Source organism: Anopheles gambiae, chromosome 2, assembly GCF_943734735.2.
Source record: "Anopheles gambiae chromosome 2, idAnoGambNW_F1_1, whole genome shotgun sequence".
Taxonomy (NCBI): Eukaryota; Metazoa; Arthropoda; class Insecta; order Diptera; family Culicidae; genus Anopheles; species Anopheles gambiae.
Window position 1 is genome coordinate 41,301,613 of NC_064601.1, and position 25,127 is coordinate 41,326,739.

At 43.6% G+C, this 25,127-nt stretch overlaps 3 protein-coding genes across 6 annotated transcripts; 2 read left to right on the forward strand and 1 right to left on the reverse strand.

Annotated features, from left to right (window-relative positions):
* Nucleotides 1-324: 324 nt before the first annotated feature.
* LOC11175602 (membrane alanyl aminopeptidase) lies at nt 325-4,948 on the forward strand. 2 transcript variants are annotated; one of them, XM_003436524.2, is made up of 7 exons: nt 325-481; nt 1,635-2,312; nt 2,393-3,725; nt 3,808-3,998; nt 4,066-4,231; nt 4,293-4,432; nt 4,501-4,948. In XM_003436524.2, the coding sequence occupies exons 2-7, from the start codon at nt 1,636-1,638 to the stop codon at nt 4,799-4,801; spliced, it is 2,808 nt and encodes a 935-aa protein (XP_003436572.2). In that variant the 5' UTR covers nt 325-481; nt 1,635; the 3' UTR covers nt 4,802-4,948. The 2 variants fall into 2 exon arrangements, with proteins under 2 accessions (XP_003436572.2, XP_061503391.1); XM_061647407.1 differs by having other exon boundaries at nt 453-584.
* A 1,747-nt stretch (nt 4,949-6,695) lies between these two features.
* Nucleotides 6,696-11,008, forward strand: LOC11175889 (membrane alanyl aminopeptidase). Its single transcript, XM_003436525.2, has 7 exons — nt 6,696-6,848; nt 7,723-8,400; nt 8,481-9,813; nt 9,898-10,088; nt 10,156-10,321; nt 10,383-10,522; nt 10,594-11,008. The coding sequence occupies exons 2-7, from the start codon at nt 7,724-7,726 to the stop codon at nt 10,892-10,894; spliced, it is 2,808 nt and encodes a 935-aa protein (XP_003436573.2). The 5' UTR covers nt 6,696-6,848; nt 7,723; the 3' UTR covers nt 10,895-11,008.
* A 43-nt stretch (nt 11,009-11,051) lies between these two features.
* Nucleotides 11,052-24,530, reverse strand: LOC11176075 (aminopeptidase N). Of its 3 annotated transcripts, none has more exons than XM_061647401.1 (12): nt 24,419-24,530; nt 23,764-24,259; nt 14,238-15,344; nt 13,999-14,157; nt 13,552-13,931; nt 13,146-13,485; nt 12,678-13,081; nt 12,332-12,612; nt 12,052-12,251; nt 11,653-11,964; nt 11,512-11,593; nt 11,052-11,414 (listed from the first exon to the last, which is right to left on the reverse strand). In XM_061647401.1, the coding sequence occupies exons 3-12, from the start codon at nt 15,140-15,142 to the stop codon at nt 11,280-11,282; spliced, it is 3,198 nt and encodes a 1,065-aa protein (XP_061503385.1). In that variant the 5' UTR covers nt 15,143-15,344; nt 23,764-24,259; nt 24,419-24,530; the 3' UTR covers nt 11,052-11,279. The 3 variants fall into 3 exon arrangements, with proteins under 3 accessions (XP_061503385.1, XP_061503386.1, XP_061503387.1); XM_061647402.1 differs by having other exon boundaries at nt 12,678-13,077; nt 13,142-13,485; XM_061647403.1 differs by lacking the exons at nt 23,764-24,259; nt 24,419-24,530 and adding an exon at nt 18,879-19,113.
* Between the last annotated feature and the right edge of the window lie 597 nt (nt 24,531-25,127).

The following is a 25,127-nucleotide window of genomic DNA, read 5'->3' on the forward strand; positions in this document are numbered from 1 at the left end:
CTTATTGAGTTTAATCAGTAAAGTTGTAAGTACGATGTAACAAATCAATCAAATTAAACGTTCAAAGTGTTCTATGACTTGTGTAAAGCACACCACTACAACCATCAAAGCTGTAGCACTTTTTGGCCCACACAACACCACAAGACCTCACGTTTCGCATTAATTTGTTGCACGGTATCCCACACCTTTACATCAAGTACAACTCCCTACCACAGTGACAGGGTTTTGCAGGCAGCTTAACTGTGTGCCATGTGCTCACCTGCCCACAAAGACAAGGCCTATCGATGGCACACTATCGTATAATGCTGATAAAGCCTGTCATCTTGATTCGATTTGCTGCCTTTTTTATTTGTTTTCTTTTTTTTACTTGTTTAGGATCCGCACATGTTCACATTTTGGAATGTTCTTTCTTCTATATAAATAGCCACCGATCTGCTATTCGTGGTCAGTGGCTGCCGTGCATTTGAAGCAACCATATCAGGTAATTTGTCCAAAAAGACAGTGTGAAAGTTTTATTTCGGTGCTTTTTTACTCTGTGAACTGTTTACTGGTGTAGACTGATTGTTACTACAATCACAGTGAATGTAATTAGCGACTATCGATCGCGTGACAGTTTGTAAAAAGAGACATTTGACAATTGGCTGACGTGCCGTTGCAATGATATAAAATGGTGTACCAAAAATTAAATACGGTGCATATTGGTTTTGTGCTATGTGAATAAGTGTACTCATACCTCTAGCCAGAAATTGGATACATTTCTTACTGTCATAAACGCTTTCATTCGCATGATTGTGTTAGAGAATATTGCTTTGAATATATACCAGTTAACACACCTATTAAGTGAATATTAAAATTTCTTTCAAAAATTCTTACCCAGAAACAGTAAAGATTTTCTGTCTTATGGCGTTTAACATCGTGTCTTTGTCACTTAGACCCTATCAAGGGCCTTTACCTATCAAAATGGTACTATTTCATTTATGAAAAGACTTGACTCAATTGTGTCATAGTTTTGGACGCTTCAAACTTATTATATTTCAACATATAACTGGTACACCAATATGGGTTTTGCAATTAGATGTTTTAAATTTATCACAATTTCTCTATATCTATCTCTATATGAAACACCGTTTTCAGTTTACCTACTATTAACTATAAGCGGTCAATAAATGATCAAAGACTCGAATTTTTTTTTAAAGATCTTTTTGTCGTTCTTTTGCTGGAACACTTCTAGCGAGTGTTTTTTTCTATCATGAGGATGGTTTCATTCCACGATGATCATAACGTAGACTAACAGTTTGATGAAAGCTTTTCAGAAGAATGACATATCATAAACAGTTGTAATTGAGTTGGACAAAAGTATGAATCACATACCTCTGTAAGTTACATTTATAAGCAACCCGGACAAGATTTGCTCATGATGAAAAATGGAAGGGAAATCCCCATTCTACACATCGATAGATAAGATAATTCATTTAAGAAAATGATTTGTTATAGTGCGTACAACCCTTGGGAACATCCTTACACGTAGTTATCAATCGACAGTCTTTATGGCCCATTCATAGAGATTAATGTATCATCGTAGCTTGTAAAGCATCTTTCCTCACGTCTCTTATCTGTATGATGTATCGTTACAGAATGACATTGGCAGAAAAGCTAGCGCTGGTGGTGCTGGTCACCTGTGCCTGCGCTGTAGTATCAACGGCCAGTCCACTAGATCCGGACCGTTACTTTCTGGTTGAGGCCGAGCCACGTGCCCAGCCAGAAGATTACCGACTCAACGATGACGTATGGCCTACGCACTACGATATCGAGATCAAGCCTTACCTGGAGCAGGAAGGTAACAAGGCTCAGTTCACGTTTGATGGCAGTGCAAAGATCACTGTCTCGACCCAAAAACAAAATGTGATGCAGATCAAGCTGCACATGGCAAGGATGGATATCACTGCGTGGAGCGTGACCCGCAAGTCGGATAATACGATCATACCTACTCTTCCGCAAACCTACGATCAGGAAACGCAAATTTTGACCCTTCCGCTCAGCTCCGCTCTGCAGGCCAACGTGGAGTATGTGCTCTCGTTCACCTACGTCGGTAACATGGATGACGATATGCACGGATTCTACCGAAGCTACTACTGGGAAGACGGTGTGAAGGTGTGGATGGGATCGACACAGTTCCAGCAGACACACGCTCGCCGAGCTTTTCCGTGCTTTGATGAGCCAAGGTTCAAGGCCACCTTCCAGCTGAAGATCAACCACAAGACTCAGTACAATGTGTACTCCAACACGGCGATCGTGGGAACTGCTGTCGCAGAGTAAGTCTCTGTAGTAAATGGCTTTGTCGATGATTTGTAAGATTGCATCTCAAAGATTATCTCAATTTTCCACTCCATAGAGTTGGCCGCACTTTAACAACGTTCGGCGTTACTCCATCCATGTCTTCCTACCTGATTGCGTTCATCGTGGCACCATACCAGATAAACGATCGCGATGGCATGGGTATTCTTGCACGTCCTCAGGCCCAGAACCAAACACAGTACAGCTTAGACGTTGGAATCAAGCTACTGAAAGCATTGGACGAATGGCTTGACTATCCATATGCCAGTATGCCGGCTATGACCCGCATGTACATGGCCGCGGTACCTGATTTCTCTGCCGGTGCGATGGAAAACTGGGGCTTGTTGACGTACCGCGAGGCAAATATTCTCTACCGGTCCGATGACTCCACCAGTATGCAACAGCAGCGTATTGCAACTGTCATCTCACATGAGATCGCTCATCAATGGTTCGGAGATCTTGTTACATGTGAATGGTGGGATGTTGCCTGGCTCAACGAAGGATTCGCTCGCTACTATGAATACTACGCAACGGCCCTCGTTGAGACGAATTGGGACTTTGAAGATCAATTCGTTGTAGCCCAACTGCAATCTGTGATGCAGATGGATAGCTTGAGATCTACCCACCCTATGACTCATCCCGTCTACACACAAGCTGAGTCCAGCGCAATATTCGACAGCATTACGTACAACAAAGGAGCAGTAGTACTTCGCATGATGGAGCACTATCTCACAACTGAAACGTTCAAGACTGCACTCAGAGCGTACATCAAGGATCGCGCCTTCAAGACCACCCGCCCTGAAGATCTGTTCAGTGCCCTTAATCGCTATGATCCCAATGCCAGATCCTACATGGAACCGTGGACGGTTCAGCCTGGCTATCCTCTGGTCACTGTTACCAGCCACGACACTGGATTCACCGTCACCCAGAAACGCTTCCTAGTCAATGAACCTGATCACAACGAACAGACCGCATGGCCATTGCCAATTACCTTCGCTACCAAGGCTAGCGAGTTCTCGACTACTCGTCCCGCATTCTACACCGGAATGACGTTCGAAATTCCCATGCAGGGAGCCTCGGATGTGGAATACTTCATTTTGAACAACCAGCAAGTGGGCTACTATCGCGTGAACTACGATGCCATTCTGTGGGGAAAGATCAGCAAGGCGCTCCATAGCGAGGGCTTCGGTGGCATTCACGTTCTAAACCGAGCGCAGATCGTGGACGATCTGTTCAACTTGGCTCGCGGCGATGTGGTACCATACGGAACGGCGCTGGAGATTCTAGAATACCTTAAGGAGGAAACCGAGTATGCACCCTGGTTGGCCGCAGTCAATGGACTTACCACTCTGTCTCGTAGAATTCATGCTGATGATGAGAAGCTGTTCGCGGTAAGATTGCTCTCAATCGCAACGATCAATGACTGATCACTCGAAATTGTTGTTCATTGCATATGTTTTCTCTTTTCTTAAGGCCCACATCCTAGACATCTTCTCCAAGGCATACGATATCGTCAAATTCCAAGCGCCGACCGCAACCGAGCGACGCATTTTCACATACATGCGCCAGAACGTACTCCAATGGGCTTGCAACTATGGTCATGAAGAGTGCAGCAAGGCAGCAGTAGCCGAGTTCCACCGATACCACCAGAATCCTTCAGTCAAGTACGTATATCACTGTTTGTATGCTATTCTCAACGAGACTGAAATTACAGTTCCCTTGCTTCAATAGAATCCATCCTGATTTGCGTCAAGTAGTGTACTGTGAGGGCATTCGCAAAGGCTCCATGGAAGAGTTCGAGTTCTTGTGGAACCAATATCTGACTACAAACATGGCAACGGAACAGCTTCTCATCCTCCAGGGATTGGGTTGTGCCTCATCGAGTGAGCTGATTACGGTAAGTACTATTATTTCTTTATTAAGATTACTTTAATCATTAAACTTCCATGTTGTTATAGATTATGCTTGATGCCATCACTTCTCCTCACGTACGTTCGCAAGACAAGAGTAACGCTTTCACATATGTTATCAACAATCTATACACCTTGCCACATGTTTCGCGATACCTGCAGCAAAATCACGCCATTTGGGCTGCATCGTAAGTATTTTAGACGTATTTTACGTTTGTACATGTTTCTTACATATAGTGTTGTCTCTTACAAACAGTCACGGTAGCTACGCGAATGTGGCATCGGCCTTCAACAATGTTCTGGCCCGTTTGAAGAGTGACAGCGAGCGGGATGTGATCAGTGCTTTCATCGAAAGCAACAAGAACATCCTTGGTCAGGCTGCATACGATTCGATTAAGAGCGGACTGGAGGACTATGAAACCAACAAGCAATTTACTCTGCGGAATCGTGACGAGATCCATGAATTCTTGGATAATAAGATCAACGGTGGAGCAGCTACCATATTGGCCAACGTATCGATGATCGTTGGACTGTTGATGTTGGTACTAGCCCGCTGATAAATCGATGGTGTCCGTTTTTATTTCACGTGCTGTTTTGTGATTCCTCACCACCGATACTTGTATGAAAAAGAATTGTTCTTTACTTGTAGATAATTGTTAAAAATAAATAAAGCTATGGAACTACAACAAATTCGAAGCCAAAAACTAAAAGACTATCTCATTTCTTAAAACAACATTGAAAACTTAAAGGAAAATGCATCCCGTTAGTCGCTGAACGGTTTTATTCGCCTCTTTAAACAATCTTAAATCAAGAAGCATGGCCATTGCTTCAGCGCTGAGTATAGAGTGATTCAGAAGACTGATAGAATTGGTTTTCATGCTGGAGTGTATTTAATAACCTGTAGAATTGCTGTAACTACTGTGAAGCTATAAATGAATTGGTTTTTTTTATGTATATACTGATCTATTTTCGCAAATTTGGTTAAATTTTATTACTCACGGGGTGTTGACATAATAACTTCAAACATTTTGTTAAATCTGTTTAACTAGTAAGTAAGTAGGGTAAACGTACCTATAGTGGTGCTAGTACCAATAGTGGTGGTATTGCACTAAAATGCGTCTCATACGATAAATTAACAGTAGTTAAGTTTTTTTATGATAGTGTGAAATGTTCTCTAGCCTTTTACAAAGGATTTAAAAATGAAATGGGGCCATTCCGTTTCTTAGTGACCGAAAAATCCATTATTTTGTGAAAGGTATCAACATTTTTCCAAAATCCTTAGGATTTCATAACGATACTCATATTCTTGTTAACGTTCTAAATGACCACATAACAATGCAATTATTAGTTTTTTAACATAATTGTTATCAAATTATATTGTTTTATTCAAATTCATTGGCTTTTGACCATATTTACGTATTTTTAGGTGTTGTTTACGATAGTGCCATTATTGGTACACCAAACAGGCATGTTCCTATAGTGGTCCTAGTTCTAAAATCAATAAAAACAGCTTATTTTAGATTTTTTTCGAGGACATTTTTGACATGTCGTACTGTTTTCATTAAAATAAGCAACAAAAATTAGTTTTCTGTAAGTAATTTATGAAACAAAGGCCAAAATTCGCTTATCTGGCTGAGTGAAAAATCGACTTCAAATCAAGCAAACTCTTCTGAGTATGGATTGACGACAGGTGTTATTCAGTACTTCAGTCAATATTTTCATCAACCAAATTCATACATTTTTTACGATCAAATTACGAAAGATATCATTATTATGGCAATAATCCATGCTATTCATACGGAAACAGCTTCAAAACTAAGTTTCATTGATATTATACACCCTTTTTGATGCATCTTTGTTTACCACCACTATAGGAACACAATACGACGACTATAGGAACCATACCACCATTATAGGTACAAGGAAGCAATCACAAAAATATGTATTTTTTCGTAAATTCGATGTGTTTTATGGTAAAAATGGTTGTGATTGCGAAGATAATACATATTCCAACTGTTATGTGTTGACATATTCAGAAATTGTCGTTTCTGACACTTTAAATCCATTAAAATACATCTGTACCACCACAAATTGCACCACTATTGGTACATTTACCCTATACTGCACATAATATTTCGGAGAGAATTCTTTAAACATGTTCTAAACATGAAATTTATGAAATGCCATCTAGAAACCGCGTATTTTTACTGACTTATTTCTTCTAATTTAACATTTGTGAAATAATCATTGGTGAGCTTTCTATTTAACGAACAACAAATGATTCAGATTTATGGTGGCTATACCCATCTTTTAATTACATCAGAATCTTTTCTTCGGATGGTGCTTAAGCACTGGGTTGAGGAAGCTTACTTGGTGTAATAAACACTTGCTTTTCCGTTTCCCGTGGACATATCAGTGTCACATTATCGTATACTGCAGATAAAGCCTGTCATCTTGAATCGATTAGCTATCTTTTATGATTCTATTGGTTTGTTACTTGTTTTTCTTATTATCTACGTGTGCTCAAATCCTATGCTCTATATAAACTGTGAGAGTACAACAGTCTGACCAGTTGCTGTAGAGCAATTTAAGCAACCATATCAGGTAATACCATATGACAATGCAAGCAGATGTTCGTGTGTAGTTAGTGATACGGGCAGTGTTACATACTGACGGTGTACAGTCATATGTGTCGTGCTTTAATGTGCAACGTTAACATAAGTTTAAGAAGATGAAAATCGGTCGGTTTATCATAATATTGATGATTAGCAGAACAAAGTCCCAAAACCCACAGTTAATTTAACAGTTTATGCGAATTTTCCTTTGTTCCAAAGCGTGTTACTTGTATCATCTGACCTTAATGATCACGTGGCTGGTAAAAAAGTTAAATGAATTAGTGCTGTCATTTTCGTCCACAAAATGTGAAATTCACTACAATTAGACAATTTGCACGTATGAATAAAAAATGTTGGACGAGATAGATGGATAAAATACGTTATGCTGCTATGAGAGTTTAATAGAGTGCCAGGAGGACAAGGATGGACAAGGAGGACATGAATCTTATATAAGTTTAATTTTAAACTACGGATCGTATGGAACACCTAAGCTGCAATAATGTTAAGTTACATTTGATTACTAGCGTACTAGTAAACAGTAACAGTAACAATTCGGTTCCAGTTATTCTGTTATTTACTGTCAAAAATATATAAAATTTACAACCATAAATAAGCTGGATTCACCTTAACAGGAATTCAAATATAATAACGTAAAACAGTGACAATTTCTTACACCACAAGAGAACTAGTAGAAATATTTTTCTAATTTTCCCACGACTACCTGCGCTTTCTGGGACGGAAACATCTCGGCTTGAAGTTATCAATCGACAGTCTTTATGGCCCATTCATAGAGATTAATGTATCATCGTAGCTTGTAAAGCATCTTTCCTCACGTCTCTTATCTGTATGATGTATCGTTACAGAATGACATTGGCAGAAAAGCTAGCGCTGGTGGTGCTGGTCACCTGTGCCTGCGCTGTAGTATCAACGGCCAGTCCACTAGATCCGGACCGTTACTTTCTGGTTGAGCCCGAGCCACGTGCCCAGCCAGAAGATTACCGACTCAACGATGACGTATGGCCTACGCACTACGATATCGAGATCAAGCCTTACCTGGAGCAAGAAGGTAACAAGGCTCAATTCACGTTTGATGGCAGTGCAAAGATCACTGTCTCGACCCAAAAACAAAATGTGATGCAGATCAAGCTGCACATGGCAAGGATGGATATCACTGCGTGGAGCGTGACCCGCAAGTCGGATAATACGATCATACCTACTCTTCCGCAAACCTACGATCAGGAAACGCAAATTTTGACCCTTCCGCTCAGCTCCGCTCTGCAGGCCAACGTGGAGTATGTGCTCTCGTTCACCTACGTCGGTAACATGGATGACGATATGCACGGATTCTACCGAAGCTACTACTGGGAAGACGGTGTGAAGGTGTGGATGGGATCGACACAGTTCCAGCAGACACACGCTCGCCGAGCTTTTCCGTGCTTTGATGAGCCAAGGTTCAAGGCCACCTTCCAGCTGAAGATCAACCACAAGACTCAGTACAATGTGTACTCCAACACGGCGATCGTGGGAACTGCTGTCGCAGAGTAAGTCTCTGTAGTAAATGGCTTTGTCGATGATTTGTAAGATTGCATCTCAAAGATTATCTCAATTTTCCACTCCATAGAGTTGGCCGCACTTTAACAACGTTCGGCGTTACTCCATCCATGTCTTCCTACCTGATTGCGTTCATCGTGGCACCATACCAGATAAACGATCGCGATGGCATGGGTATTCTTGCACGTCCTCAGGCCCAGAACCAAACACAGTACAGCTTGGACGTTGGAATCAAGCTACTGAAAGCTTTGGAAGAATGGATTGATTATCCTTATGCTAGTGTGGCAGGAATGACCCGCATGTACATGGCCGCGGTACCTGATTTCTCTGCCGGTGCGATGGAAAACTGGGGCTTGCTGACGTATCGCGAGACGAACATTCTCTACCGGTCCGATGACTCCACCAGTATGCAACAGCACCGTATTGCAGCTGTGATTTCCCACGAGATCGCTCATCAATGGTTCGGAGATCTTGTCACATGTGAATGGTGGGACGTGACTTGGCTAAACGAAGGATTCGCCCGCTATTATCAGTATTATGGTACAGCACTTGTTGAAACAGAATGGAATCTTGATCATCAGTTTGTAGTAGAGCAACTGCAAGGTGTGATGCAGATGGATAGCTTGAGATCTACCCACCCTATGACTCATCCCGTCTACACGCAAGCTCAGGCCAGCGGTATATTCGACAACATTTCCTATAATAAGGGAGCAGTGATGCTTCGCATGATGGAGCACTATCTCACAACGGAAACGTTCAAGACTGCACTTAGAGCGTACATCAAGGATCGCGCCTTCAAGACCACCCGCCCTGAAGATCTGTTCAGTGCTCTTAATCGCTATGATCCCAATGCCAGATCCTACATGGAACCGTGGACGATTCAGTCTGGCTATCCTCTGGTCACTGTTACCAGCCACGACACTGGATTCACCATCACTCAGAAACGCTTCCTAGTCAATGAACCTGATCACAACGAACAGATCGCATGGCCATTGCCAATTACCTTCGCTACCAAGGCTAGCGAGTTCTCGATTACTCGTCCTGCATTCTACACCGGAATGACGTTCGAAATTCCCATGCAGGGAGCCTCGGATGTCGAATACTTCATTCTGAACAACCAGCAAGTGGGCTACTATCGCGTGAACTATGATGCCATTCTGTGGGGAAAGATCAGCAAGGCGCTCCATAGCGAGGGCTTCGGTGGCATTCACGTTCTAAACCGAGCTCAGATCGTGGACGATCTGTTCAACTTGGCTCGCGGCGATGTGGTACCATACGGAACGGCGCTGGAGATTCTAGAATACCTTAAGGAGGAAACCGAGTATGCGCCCTGGTTGGCCGCAGTCAATGGACTTACCACTCTGTCTCGCAGAATTCATGCTGATGATGAGAAGCTGTTCGCGGTAAGATTGCTCTCAATCGCAACGATCAATGACTGATCACTCGAAATTATTGTTCATTGCATATGTTTTTTTTCTTTTCTTAAGGCCCACATCCTGGATATCTTCTCCAAGGCATACGATATCGTCAAATTCCAAGCGCCGACCGCAACCGAACGACGCATTTTCACATACATGCGCCAGAACGTACTCCAATGGGCTTGCAACTATGGTCATGAAGAGTGCAGCAAGGCAGCAGTAGCCGAGTTCCACCGATACCACCAGAATCCTTCAGTCAAGTATGTATTTCACTGTTTGTATGCTATTCTCAACAAGACTGAAATTACAGTTCCCTTGCTTCAATAGAGTCCATCCTGATTTGCGTCAAGTAGTGTACTGTGAGGGCATTCGCAAAGGCTCCACGGAGGAATTCGAGTTCTTGTGGAATCAATATCTGACAACGAACGTGGCGACAGAGCAGATCCTTATCCTTCAGGGATTGGGTTGTGTCTCATCGAGTGAACTGATTACGGTAAGTGCTATTGTTTCTATAATGAGATTACTTCAAATATTCAACTACCGTGTTAATGCAGGATATGCTGAATGGCATCGCTTCTCCTCACGTCCGTTCGCAAGATAAAAATAATGCTTTCACATACGTGATCAACAACCCATACACCTTGCCACATGTTTCCCGATACCTGCAGCAAAATCACGCTAACTGGGCTGCATCGTAAGTATCTTAGTCCCAATTTTATTTTTGTGTTTATGCATATGTCTTACATGTCTTACTGATTTTTACAGGCACGGTAGTTACACGAATGTGGCATCGGCCTTCAACAATGTTCTGGCCCGTTTGAAGAGCGACAGCGAGCGGGATGCAATCAGTGCTTTCATCGAAAGCAACAAGAACATCCTTGGTCAGGCTGCTTACGATTCGATTAAGAGCGGACTGGAGGACTATGAAACCAACAAGCAATTTACTCTGCGGAATCGTGACGAGATCCATGAATTCTTGGATAATAAGATCAACGGTGGAGCAGCTACCATATTGGCCAACGTATCGATGATCGTTGGACTGTTGATGTTGGTACTAGCTCGATAGTAACTCAAGGTCAGCTTTTTAATATGGTCTCTAGAAAAAAAAAAGATATTTTCCTGTTTTTTCTTTGTTCAAGCACGATTGATGAATAAAGTCTAGCAAAATAACTCCAACCAATATCTTACCAAGTTCATAATCATTTCGATCGTACAAAGATAGATTAGACGTTATCGGTTCATTTTATTTTATCTTAAGTACGCTTATTAAAACTGCTTGCCACTAATTGAGTTACTAACTTTAAACCATCACTCTCTCTCTCTCTCTCTCTCTCTATCTCTCTATCTCTCTCTCTCTCTCTTTCTCGTTTTCTATTCACCACCTGCAGAGCGGTAGACGATGGATCCATAAAAAAGGGGTGGGGTTGGGGTGTCTAATATGGGATGGTAATTTAGACTTCATTCAACCAATTAACAATCGGCTGTGCGTTGCGGTTTAGCCATGCGATGTTTGACTCTGTCCACTCAATCGCCTGCTGTATCGTGCGGCCGCTATCTTTCAAATGGATTTCAGCAAACTCCTTCAGCTACGAAAAATAAACGGTAGAAAGAAACGGGACGGTAGAACGAGAAAAGTCATTAATTAAGCGAACCAAGTGTATGTGTATCGCGCTGCGTGCATACTTCCAACAGCTCCGACTCGGTGTTAAACCGCTTGGTGCAGTATTTGAGAATAATGTTCAAGTTCGACATCGAAGCACCGAAGCTGTAATGAAAAATGATGGTTATTGCCAGCAATAATACGGTCCTCGCCCAACTACTTACTAGCTCTTCATTTTCGCCCAATTATTGCGCATGTAATCGAACGCAATGGGTTGCCCAATAACGTTATCTGCCACCGATATAAACACCCTAAACGCGTCCTGCTTGCGGATACCGTACTCATCCGACATAGCATTCTCAAGGTAGCGGGCCAAAATCCAGGGCACCCGGGAGCAACCCATCGCGGAGAGCAGAATTTCCTTCTCGCTGGCGACCGTTGCCTTCTGGAATCGTTCCCACGCAAAGTCCCACTCCGTTTCGTCACCATACTTGATGGCGGTACAGTACACGGTGCTCTTCAGGTTGGGCGAAATGCTGATGAATGAGTTTTGGAAGAAAATAGCAAATGTTTGCCGGTTAGGAAATGGGAAGAACAAATCACATGCAATCTTTAATACACACGGATTGTTTATATCGGGATTGGGCTGATGCATCCATTCATAGTACTTGCGCAGGCAGTGATTCACGCAATCCTTGTTTCCGAGATGGCATACCGCCTTCAGCACACTGATTCGCTTGTACACCGTCAGCAGCGGGCTATCGCGATGATCTTCAAAGCCAACCTCGCGGTAGATGTTTTCCAGCAGATCCATAGAATATTTCTAAGCAAGAAGTGGTAGGAAATAATCAAGTTAATCAATGAAAGCAGACAACGATCTCTGGCATGTCTCGCAAACCGCACCTTGAACAACCCATAATTGCGGGTGCGTATGAACATCGAGTCAATATAGTTCAGTGCAGCAATAGCCGCCTTCCATGGCACGTAATCCGTCTCGTGCACCAGATACCTCGTAACGTTCAGCGCAACGCCATAATCCAGATAGCCTGCGCGCGCCAAATTCAGCGCATCGTCTATCAACTGTGCACGGTTCGAGGCTGCGATCGTTTTGTACTTGTTCCGGTCCTGCAGATGCCTCACGATCATCTGCCAGTTACGTTCGTCGTAGTTCACCCGGTAGTAACCTGCAGCGTGAATTAAGAATACATTAAGAATTGCTTCTCAACATCCTTCCACCATCTGTACCTACCCGTTTGTTGCACATTCACGATCATCCAGTCGTGACTCGGTATGTCATGATTATTGATCACCAGCGCCTCCTCCGCCTTCATCCAGATCGATGGTTTCGTCTGCTGGAAGTTACTGTCACCCAGCGTGGTATAGGTGATCGGAATCCACCAAAGAAACCGTTCGCTGTGCCGGGCAACACCATCCGTCCCGTTCAGTGCGTTCGCAAACGAGAACCGCTCCTGGCGAAACTCTATACTATCCGACTCGTAGTCGCGCTGTACAAACACCACCGGGAATCCGGTCTGCAGTGTCCAGGTGTCCATGATCTCCTTCACTGACGTGTGATCGTCGAATATGCCACCGCGCCGTGCCTCGTTCGTAAGATACTCCCACAGATCGTCCTGGCTAGCGCTTTGATACTTCCTGCAAAGTGAGCCACACATTGAGCATGCTGCAAGCAATACAAAGCGAACCTCCCGATACTTGCTTGTCGTTGAGATAGTTGGTCAGGCCCCGTTTGAATACCTCCGTCGTAAGGAAATGGTCCATCATCCGGATAATGGTCGCACCCTTGCCGTACGATATTTTGTCAAATATCTCGTGTATCTCTTCCGGATTGTGCACCTCCACCGAGATCTGATGCGAGGACGAGAGCGCATCGAGCGAAAACACGTTGTGTAGCTCGTTCACCACGAACTGCTCCATCGACTTCCAAGCCGGCTCTACGGCGTCCACCCCAAGGTACTCCATGTAGCTGGCAAAGCCCTCGTTTAGCCACAGGTCCGTCCACCAGGACGGCGTAACCAAATTGCCAAACCACTGATGGGCTGTAAAGAGGTATGTCAAATCAGTTCTCGCAACAAAGTCCCCTTCCGCACACTATCCGATCGTACCCAGCTCGTGTGCAACGACCGTAATGACATGCTGCTTATTGCTTATCGCCGATACGTTCTCCTCGTACAGCATGGCCGTCTCGCGATACGTAATCAAGCCCCAGTTTTCCATCGCACCGGCACTAAAGTCGGGCAGCGCGATCATATCCACCTTCGGCAGCGGGTACTCGATGTGAAAGAAGTCCTCCAGGAACTTGAGCAACTTCGGACCGACGCTTAATGCGTAGCGTGCCGATCCGATAGCGTCAGCCCGTGCCCAGACGGCGAAGTTGCCCGACGTCAGGTTAAGATAGTCACACACCACGAACGCCACCAGATAGGTCGACATCGGTACGGACTGCTGGTACACGTCCCACACGTATCCCTGCAGCTCGGGCTCGCTGAAAATGTCGATCGTTCTGCATTATGCAGTGTCATTGGTAAAGGATATAGGACTTTCTGCCTTACCTGGCTTCGTACGAACGTAACCGGGGCATGTTCGAGAGCGAAATCATGTCCCGGGTGCGTGCGATACTGATGTTGAACCGTGCCTTTAAAGCCGGCTCGTCAAAACATGGAAACGCTCGGCGTGCATCCGTTGGCTGGAACTGTGTCGTGGCAATCCATCTACAAAATTATAATCGCTTTAAATACTTGCCACACTAAGCACTGCGTGTCTAAATGGACAATCCGAAGCAACTATTTACCTAGTTTCATTGTTAGCTGTGTACGAGCTGCGATAGAAACCTTGCAGGTAATCGTTCAGGACACCATCGTACCGTAACCGCACGACGTACTGTTCGCCCCGCCGCAGTGGCGTCTTCAGCATAAGCACGTAGAACTGCTTGCTAGCAACCGTAAGGTTATGATCGATTTCCACCATTTCCCTCACCAACGGCGCTCCTTCGCTGCTTTCATCTGCAGTCGCTGCTTCACTGTGCTGCTCCTCTCCCCGCCCAGTGGAGCGTTCTACACTGGCACTGTGAATGTTTAGTGCGGCCACATGAAGCGTCACGTTGCTACAATCTTCCAGCACGTTGACGAGAACCTCCACCGTACCGAGGAAGGTGAAATTATCCTCCACCAGCCACGGTATCAGCCGAATGTCATAAGCAACAGGTTCGATCGATCGGGGGAGCCGTAAGTCCTCCCGGACCGATGATGCAACCGTACCATCCTCCGCCCGCTGTCCGCCCTGGTCCTTCCCATCGGCACCTGTTGCACCAGTGTCACCCGGTACATTGTCACCGGCGGGTATGGTTTCTCCCGGATTCTCTCGGCTCGTCGACGCCTCGATAAGTGTGTTGTGCGTGGTCGAGGACGCACCGCCATCCGAACCCGGTGCCGGTGCGTGCTGCTGGTGATGGTGCGATGTTGAATGTTGATGCTCGCACAGCGTCGTGTGGTGCAGGGTGGAAGCATGATGCTCATCGCACGACGCAAAGTGATAGATAAGCAGACCGGAGCCGAGCAGCAGGCAACCGAAGATGGCCACCGTCGCCAGCAGGGTCATGCGGGTAATTAGGTAGCCCCGGCTACTCTCCACCGTCGTACCGTCCACGTCCATTGCTAGCGACTCTCGAATTTGCATTTTGTTGCTATTGTTGTTCATGGTGGAGTCGCGTCCCGGTATGCGGCTCCTGTTGATGTGGCGCTCGTACGGTCGTTTGTTCAGTCGGTCGGTCGGTCGGTCGGTCGTTCGGTTGATGAAACTTAACTCCCGTCACTTTACGCGGCCAGCCGTGGATTGGTTAGAAATCGGATCGTTTGTTTAACCGGGTGCGTTGAGACTCTCGCAGTCTTCTGCCGATTATCTGCGAAGATGAAGGAGGGGAAGGGAGCGGAGAAAAGGAGAGGAGATGGTCTTTATTAATCTGGATTGTATCAATTTGAATCGATTAAAATTAACAGCGGAAATGTAGAGCTGTTTCGCTGTGCTCAGCGGAAGGTTGTATCATTTTGGGCAGCTTATGTTTAGCGCCATGGAGAGATATTTTCGACTCAATGTGGCCACCAGTGCAGGCGGATTATGAAGATAGATCTTAAACTTTCCTGCCATTTTTATACGCATTAAAAAAGTATGTTTTATAGGAATCGGTCTGAAAAGTTCTATTCAAACAAGGGGCAATAGGTAGATTAACTCTTACTCACAGGACAGAATTGATATGTTTGATGTCTGGCATTGTATTTTTCCACCTATAATCAATTAAATGGTTAAATACTTTGCTCTAGCACCTATCATTTATCTTCCTTAAAGGCCACCTTTGCCGAGAAATTGTCTAGCAAATAGCAATGTGAAGATGTGTAGAGAGAGAATAGGTACGGGAAACCACCTAACAGTTTTCAAACCTTCCTTTTACCAATTCTTTAAAGCCTGATCATAAAAAAGTCCAATGCATCCGCACCCTTTCCCTAACGCTAGTCCTTCCTTCTTCCCTGCATCTTTCCTTCTTTCCTTAACGCTTGTCTTTACTTTTTATTTCATCCTTGTCCCTTGCACAAAAGCATTTTATCGCAATATGACCGCATATCCAGTGACACCCCAAGCATCCGGCTCGGTAATGAATCACGTACATAATCCGATCAGATCGTTCCAGTGCCGTTGCTGAAGCGTTCTTTGTGTCAAACGGTTCATTTTGTTTTTTTGCTGTTGGTATTTTTATCGTTGCCCCTTACAAACACCCTTTTACCAAAGGGTTTGAACAAGCATGTGGTAGAGGCGATCTTTCTGTTGTTTTTTTTTATTCTGTGTGGTTTAATTACGTTTTATGTCACAATCTGAGGCCGCAACAGAAGCCATGTCCTGTTGACTTCAACGATCCTGTAGGTTCGCACGGAATGCACGCCAAAAATCAACACTTGATGGCCATATGGTAGTCATATGATTGAAAATGGATAAAGTTTTTTACGATATTTCGTCCCTCGTTAGTCCAGTAGACTAACGGGTCATAATTGGGAATTTGCACTCAGTCTAGCTAGTTTGAATTTTCCTGCAAAACCATGTGTTTGATATCACTATCAATTTTGTTGGGTGTAAATGATTAAATATTTTAGCTGGTTCGTATATTGTTTATTCGCTTATAATTAGTGTTTAGTATGCTTTAAATAATTTAAGGCCATTAAGGCCGAGATAAAGGAATGGAATAAGAAAATTGATAAGTAAGTATGCGTTAAGAAATAAGAATCCTATTTAAAATACAATCACATAGAAAATTGGGATATTTACGAACAGTTTATCAAGATTTCAGGTCTATACATACTGTTACTGTACAAATATTTGCTTTTACAGCAGTTTTACTTGGGTGCAATGTTGAACAAAGTATTGGAAAAAATAAATCAAGAAATCAAATCAGAAATATCAGAGACAGGAATCTTTTTGCGCAATGGCGCTTCTATCGAACAGTCTCGCAACTCATACCCAGCATTAAGATTATTTATTGAATAGAATTTCTTTTAAATCACAATTTTCTCCTCAAAATTAAACCTCGTCACTGTAGAATTTAACGAATACAGCAAAAGGTCTTAAAATCAAAACGTCTGCACACCATAATCATCCCTTGGCAGAGAACGGTCGCTTCCTTGCTCCAGTTAATTGGCCCATCTATCTTATGGAGCATGAAATCATTATTGTTTTTTCACACTTTCGCTGATAATTCGCTCAAAACCACGGTTCATCGATCACGCCAGCGCTCAGATGTCGGTCAGCGGGTTCATCTTGCTTGCCAAAATAAAAAAAAATGGGAACAATCCCGAGCCACCCTTGCCGGACCATTTGCTATGTCTTGCTTCCACTGTACTGCATCACAACACACCCCGTATCCCGGTGGACGCGCACAACGATCTTCGTCAGTTGTTGTTGAACCGTGAAACCTCTGATAACGGGGCACACTGTCACAGTCATGTCTTGTGAAGCGAAAAGCAAACGCAGTGCACAAAACCATAATGCCAAAACCAACGGCCAAACTATGAATGTGTGGCAGTTGGTATCAACTCAACTCACGAAGCCTTTCTTGCTGTGTTCTACCCTGTGCTTCGCCCATTTCAGTGCGATTCTGTTCGATGGCATCAATGGAAGAGATTCAGGAATGTGCGTTTGAGCGGCTGGAGTATGGTTCAATACGGGCACAGTACGTCAGTGTGTAACAGTCTAACACGACATCCTCATCGCTGCAAGCGGCGAACGAAACCTTACACCGGATCTCGTACCGATTGGTGGTCTGCACCCGCACATCAGAAACCCTCTAGAGCCATCCCGGATTGGCACTTTGCACTAGCGTTTGTCTTCGCAATGGTTGGTCGCAACGGTGCGTGGTTCGATCACCGACGCAGGGTAGCACTTTGCTCTGCCATCGTAAAATATTCCCAGATTAAATTACCAATCCAAACCCACCCCCTCCCGCCATATGGGTGTATGTGTTGGGAGTTCGCTCTTCATCTGTCATCCGGTTTCGGGTCTGTTTGAATCGCAGCGCACAGGATATGCGGTGCGGTTCGACATCTTTGCAGCTGCAGCAAGGGTGCATCGCTAAACTTACGGGTGGAAGTATCACTGTCAAGTTGCGGCCAATGAAGAAACGTGGGATGCGGGGGTCAAAGGCGGGCAATTTAGAGAAAGTTTCAACTCAAACAAACGCTTCCCGCTGTATGCTGGTAGTTAGTGCTGATTGAAGTGATGAACAGATTTAAAGACCGAATGCAAGAATTCTTCTTCGCATTGGAAACTTCCCGCTACCCCAGGAGTTTCGATGCCAGCCGAGCACATTTGAAACGGAACAATTAGCCAGCATAATTGCCACCCCGAACGGGATGGCGTACTTTATTAAGCGGCGTTACTTTAGAGACGTTCGAGCGAAGGTTCGGAGACTCGGTGCAGGAAGGCACAGTTTAAAAAGAAGTCTCTTAAACATTTAAACCGGATGTAGCGGTTGTACCGATAGAAGGCCCATTCTAGTTTGTCCTCTTTCCGCATTCATCATTCAAAAACTGTCCCATTGCCCGGTTTTGTTTAATTTTATATCCATTGTGCTTTCGAGTTCCTCCGGCGCCGCCCGCGCGCAAACGTTTCAAACGTTTAATTTTTAAAAACGCTCGTTCCACGACAGTTCGTTTCTGCTTTCTTGCTTCTTTATTTCATATTCTATCACGACTTTTTATCCCTGGTGTTGCTTCCCCCCTTTGCTTAGCTACTTCCCCGTCCGCGGTTGCACCGCCGAAGGTAAACATGAGACATGATAAAGGTTTGTCTGATACTCGATTCGGAAGTACTTGCGCGACCTTTAGCAGACCCCGTTGGCTGTTGGACAATTGTTATGCAAGACTCGTCCCAGAGAGAGAAAAAAATAACTCACCCCTTGTGGATGTGATGCATTACCATTACAAAGCGGAAAGGCAATCGATCCTGTGTGTGTGTGTGCGAGTTCTTGAGACAGCTGTAAGGCCGGCAGGGCTGGCGTTGACTCTACCGTTTTAAAGAGTTCCAATTGATGATGATGATGATGATGGTTGTGGTGGCGGTAGGTGAGAGATGCGGATGATGGTGGCAATCAGTGTACGAGAAGGAAACGGGCAAAATCATAACGTCAACGACAACAGGCCACTGTGCCGCCACAAACAATTGGCCCCGGAGAACAACAGTGTCAACCGCGGAACAACCGTGGCGCTTGATATGGTTCTAACGTGTTGCGTTTCTGTACTGTTTCTCTTGTACCGTTTATCTTTTCTTCTCTGTTTTTTTTCTTCTTTTTGTATCTCCTTATCCTTCCATCCTCTGTAAACAGCCGCATTAGCTTAGTTAAAGTTCTAGCCCGTCCTACCCGTAGCAGTGTCACTGACCGGGCCAGTTCCGATGCTTGGAAGACATGGAGGCGTTAGCATGAACGAACCGCGGAGAATTGTCACACACGCATTCGACAATTAATCCAATCCCATCCGTCCCAATCTGATTCGTTAACGCTCCCGCATAACAATGAACGCCGGGGGTCAACCACAAAACCACTCGGGGAACAGCGCAACAAAGCTGCTCGTTTGTTGCCACTCGATATTCGATCGATGAATTTCGTTTGATTGAAACGTGTTATTGGCTAGATTGAGAGAATAAATGGATGGATATGATAGGATTTAAGCTGTTTGACTAATAAACCAAAGTATTATTAGCAATATTATCTGTCTATTAAGTGAGTGCTTGAAGACGATTGAACGTTCATTAGATGATTTTATCGAGATAATTCTATGACGCAAAACATGCTTGGGACAAGTATTTAAAAATTGAAGAATTTCAAATAAGAATGTTTATCCGTTAAGTGTAGATCGAAATGGAGAAGGGAGAAAATGATGAATTGTATTAACTCATTTAACTTAATTTGTATAGGTGTGTGTTAGCGTGTAATTAAGTTACTTTTTCTTGCATTTTACACTTAATTATTTATAACAACATTTGATTTTGTTTTAGATTGAAGAATTTTAACTCAAATTCTAACTGAACAGAATAGAGCAGAGCATAATAAACGAATAAGAAATATACAAAACCATTTGTATCACTCTTTCATGGTACAATTTCAGATCATATTAAGTTCACGTTGTTTCTCGTCGTACTACGTTTGGTTCCATAGAGCCTCTGCTCCAGTGTGTTCGCAATTTTAACACTAGGTTTACGGGCGTCTCTTGTATACCTATCTCTACGGACACCGATCAATGTGACGGGTGGATAAAAATACGTATTTAGGTTGGTTAAAATCATGAAAAAACCTATTTTATTACAATTATGATACATGATTCATGTTTTGGTTCCCATGAAAAATTATCTGCACAATGCTGATTTATTGTAACAGTCGTTATTGTTTCACCGAACACATGGACCGATATCTTTTCGATGCCACATTTTGACCGATGTCCGCTGGAGTTTCGAAAAACTCGAGGAATAAGTTGATCAGCAATTCCGTTTAAGGCCACTTTATTGAAATCATTTATCAAGATTTTTTATGATAATAAATGGTTTATAGCTCTCTTTCATTCGTTACAGTTACTTTTCATGAAAATTGTTACAACTTGACTAAAAAAATTAAATGTAATCAACCCATCCGTCAATTTGAAGTGTTCCGTAGAGCTAAGTATACCACATATATATCTATAAATCTATGAAAGTAATGAAAATAAAACTTATGCTACAAACTCATAGTATGTTATCATAAATTTACGAAAAGTAAAAATCAAGATTATTCTAAAGGTATTTTTAGTATTCAAATTCCGTAAATCTAGTGTTAATGGTAGCACAGATGTTCCCCGTCCCCGATTACAGTCCTATTCCCGAAACTCTTCCATCTCATTTTCATTTTCTCATTCTCTTCTTTTCCTGCCATTACTTCCAGCCTTATTCTCCTTTCCTTTCTTAAATTTTCATTTATATTTAATCCACTACTACTTAGAGCTTTTCTAAGCAACTACGAATTAAGATAGGTTAAGTTAGGAATGAGTTATATTTAGGAATTGTTAAACCGTTTGGCTGACAATTTGAAAAAACTTGAATTTTAATTTGAATTGTTAATCCTAAACAATAAGACAATTTTTGTTATTTATCAATTTACTCTCATCATTTCATAACTGTTGTGATTTTTATATTTTTTTACCTAGAAATGTGATATCACTCGAGAATTTTTACAACAAAATTATGAAATACTTGTTTAGTCGTGTGTTTTTTTTTTTCATTAGCTATCTCAGATACATGTAGTAAAATCTTATTGGAGTGAGTTCTGACTAGGTGTAGGTTGTGGATTTATCAACTTCAAAAAACAAAAAAAAACCGAACCTTACTGAAAACTGAACAATGTCATTTGATAAAAATACACCTTTTATGAAAGATTACAAAAAAAATTAAAAATTTTAATTATTAGATTAACCAAGACCAGGACGTAATCTACCAATAATAGATAAGTGGATTTTCCTATCGTACTTGTATTGATTCTGATGTGCGCTCACGAACTGTTCAACAAACATCGAATATTATCAAATCAATCTCTTATCGATCACATCCTGAACGGTACATCCTTTCTAGGCAGTTGCAGTGTTCATTCCCCGAAAAGGACGACAGTATGTAGCTAAGGCACAAAAAAAACAAGCTATTAATTTCTAATGATGAAATTGACACTTGCGCTTCCATACGTCACATGAAATTGTATATCACCTTCAATCAAGACGCTGCCACCGTGACCGAACCGAATAACTTTCGCTTGATTAAACGACGCAACAAACGCTAACGGCACGCTGGCAGCCCATCGATACCGGACAGATTGTGATCATGGAAAGCTCCCGGAAAGAAAAACAATTATCTGCCTCCAATCTGGTACGCATCTGGAGGGAGTTGTTGAGGGGAGGGGTGAGGGATGGGCGACCTTGCTCTCCAGCCAAAACAAACTTTATCCTATTCGATTATGGGATAAAGTAACACCACGCCCCCACACATGCCATCAGACACCCGGTGTCCTCCCTTATCGATATATCCTCGGGAAAAAAAGAGCCCAATCGTGTGAAACTTCCAACTCCAATACGTCACCTCGCACCAACACGGTTACCGACGTTTGGAGAGGGTGGAGGGGGGGGGGGATTGTGTGCACATTTTGTGTACAAATTTCCTATCCCATAGTCCGTATAAAATATTCATCGTGTTGGAAACTTTTAGATACGTACGAGCGATGGAGAAAGAAACAACAACGGGAACCAGTGTGAAACTCCCAAACGTGCCGTACGCCTTCCCTAATCCGTTGTAGCAAACGTTGGTACCAAACGTCCTTGCGCCTGAAGCGCCAAGCTAATGCTGCTCCACCTACTGCAGTTTAACACTTTGCACACTCTAAAAGAACATCCATCCGCGTGGAAGCGCGGCCGGGCCCGTGCAGCATCGCGCCCTTCGGCTGCCATTCATCACTCCCCCCCCCCCCCCCTCCGCGCTAGGAAGTTGACGACGAACGGCTGATCGTTTGCAGCCCTGGCAGTTTGAGGTAAAGTAACGTTCAAACATAATTGATTTATCAAATCAGGGTCGCGGAGGAATGAATTGCAACTAGCGCGCTGGTGAGCATTGGCCAGCGTTTGCCATTCCTGGGTAAAAAAAGAAAAGAGCAGGAAGAAGAACACATCCAGCCGGGGAAGTAGGGAGTAGATTGAGTAATCCCTACTGATGGTTACGGTATGCGCCAGATGGTTACGGTGACGCTGGGATATCTACTTTGTTTTTCTCCCGCTTTTATGTTGACCTCCCTACACCCCTTTCGGGGAGGTGGCACCCCCGGTCTCTCTCTCCCTTCTTCTCAGGCACGTCCAGGAATCACAGGGGAGGAAATTTAAGATCGCAGATTGGCACTTGAATTGATTCAAGGCCACCCAGCCGTGTGTGTGTGTGTGTGCCGTTGTCTTATGGGATTTGCTCGTTAATGCGGGTGTGCCGTTTCGCGTACCGTTTACTGATCATATGGTGGAGTATGGTGGAGCAGCGGCTGGACATACAGAGACGTTTGGAAGGACGTTCAGCTAGCGAACTCTTTATTTGATTTTTTTTTTTCGTCAAATCACACTGAATGGCGATTTTGCACCACCGAGTTGCAAATAGAGAAGTTTAGCTGGAAGACCGAAGTCCACGAAATCCGCGAACAGTAGTACGGGGGACGCTTTACCTTTAATTAGCCATCTATTGTTTGTTTGTTACAATTTCGGACCAAACTGTGACCGCGACAACGCTTGCCCTTTGTTGCTGCCCCGTTGCCAAATGCAAAAACCGCTGGCAATGCGCAATTGATCGAACCTCGAAGGGAACCGCTGGCGGGCGACCGTTTATCGAACTTATTACACCGTCCACCGTCCACCGGTACGGGACCCCTGCCCTGTGCGCTGGGGCCATCTGCCCGCAGGACGGCCAGGCAATGCCGCGACATCTAGCATGCAGCCGCTAATTGGCGAACGCAGTCACCGTTCGATCGATCGATCCTACTACATCCATCCAATATCCATCATCCATCATTGCACTAGTTTGCTCTCTCCATTGTTCGGTTCCGTTTGTGGCCTCACCGGACCGGAATGGGGTGGCAAACAGGTGTGACCGGAAGGAGGGAATCGTTTAATATTCTCATCCACTTAAAATTAATATGTTGATGCGAAGGATGAAAATGTCACTCGCTGGCCGGTGTTAGCGTCGGCCCGAAACCTTATTAAATAAACATAAAAACGCCACAAGCCGTAAACACTCACCTTTAGTGTTGGTAATTGTGTATGTGTGAACGTTTTTTTTTTTTGCTGCTATTTAATGTGCTGTGTTACACTAACAGACGGCGCGCACTCGGTGATTTGTTATCTAGATGGCACGCTAGAAATTGAACATAAACAGACCGGGCGTTGCTACAATGCACACATTTTATTCTGCACAGCCATTTAGCCACCAGGCAGCCTGGGAGTTTATCTTCATGCTCTTTCCACTTCGACTTCCCGCCGTACGCATAGCGAATTATTCAACATGTCACTAAAGCAACACGGTGTCTGGTGATTAACCAAACACACGCACGCACGCACGCACACTTCTTACGCACTCTCTTACAAGGTGCCACGTACTGTTTGCTGTTTAAGTTTGAGATTTGCTGTGTTTTTCTTCGGTTGGCTCAATTATATGTGTTTGCACGTGCTATTTTCGGCCTCGAGGATTGATTCACTTTCCCTTCGAACCGCACTTTCGATTGGTTTAATGCTAGAACTATGCAAACAAAAAAAACACAAAAAATGTTTCGTATACCCGGTTACGCGGTGCACGAAAGTTCAATAGAAGTGTTGTGGCGCGATCGCGTTTACCAAACCGCGATTAACCGCGAGCCTAAACACTGTACAAACACACGACTCACACACACACACGTACCACCACGCTCCCGTCACCGGTATTTCGGGTCCGAACGCGTGTTTCTTCTATGCTCGGATTGCAGGAGCAACGGCTCAGCCGAACCGAACCGTTTGAATGCCAGCGCGCAACTAATTCGATTCTCGCGTAACGTCTCAGCAGCAGCAGCAGCAGGGATTTAGCAGCACACATACAAAGCGCCGATAGAGAGAGGCACGATGGGTCCGCTGCTGCTCTGATTTGGAAAGGATGCTCTTTAAACCTTTGTTTTTTTTTCTTTCGTTTATGCCTTTTTGATGTTCTGAAAGCTTCTACTTCAGCTGTTTTATGCTTTACCTTTTGTTTTTGTGTATTTACTTATTTGATTTTATTCATTTGCTTCATTTCATTTGCTTAACTTCTAAAAGAGAATCAATTTAAAATATGCCGTAACGTAAAAGTCAATGAAAACGACTCAAAAATTGACTGAGTAAAACTGTTTTTTTAAACGAAAGCTTTAAATAATATCTCTTTCAAATAGTTTTGAATTCAAATTATAAGAACATGACCATTCTCCCGTAGCAAGGACGAAGGGGTAAAAGTAAAAAATTCAACAACAAAAAATATTATGCAACCCAGCAAGGACTCAAAAAACGCCTGTAGGCTGCAAAAACGGCTCTAGGTATGTCAATCAATTACAATTATTCACTCATTTTAAAAATAATATTAAAAAAAAGCTTGTAAATAAATA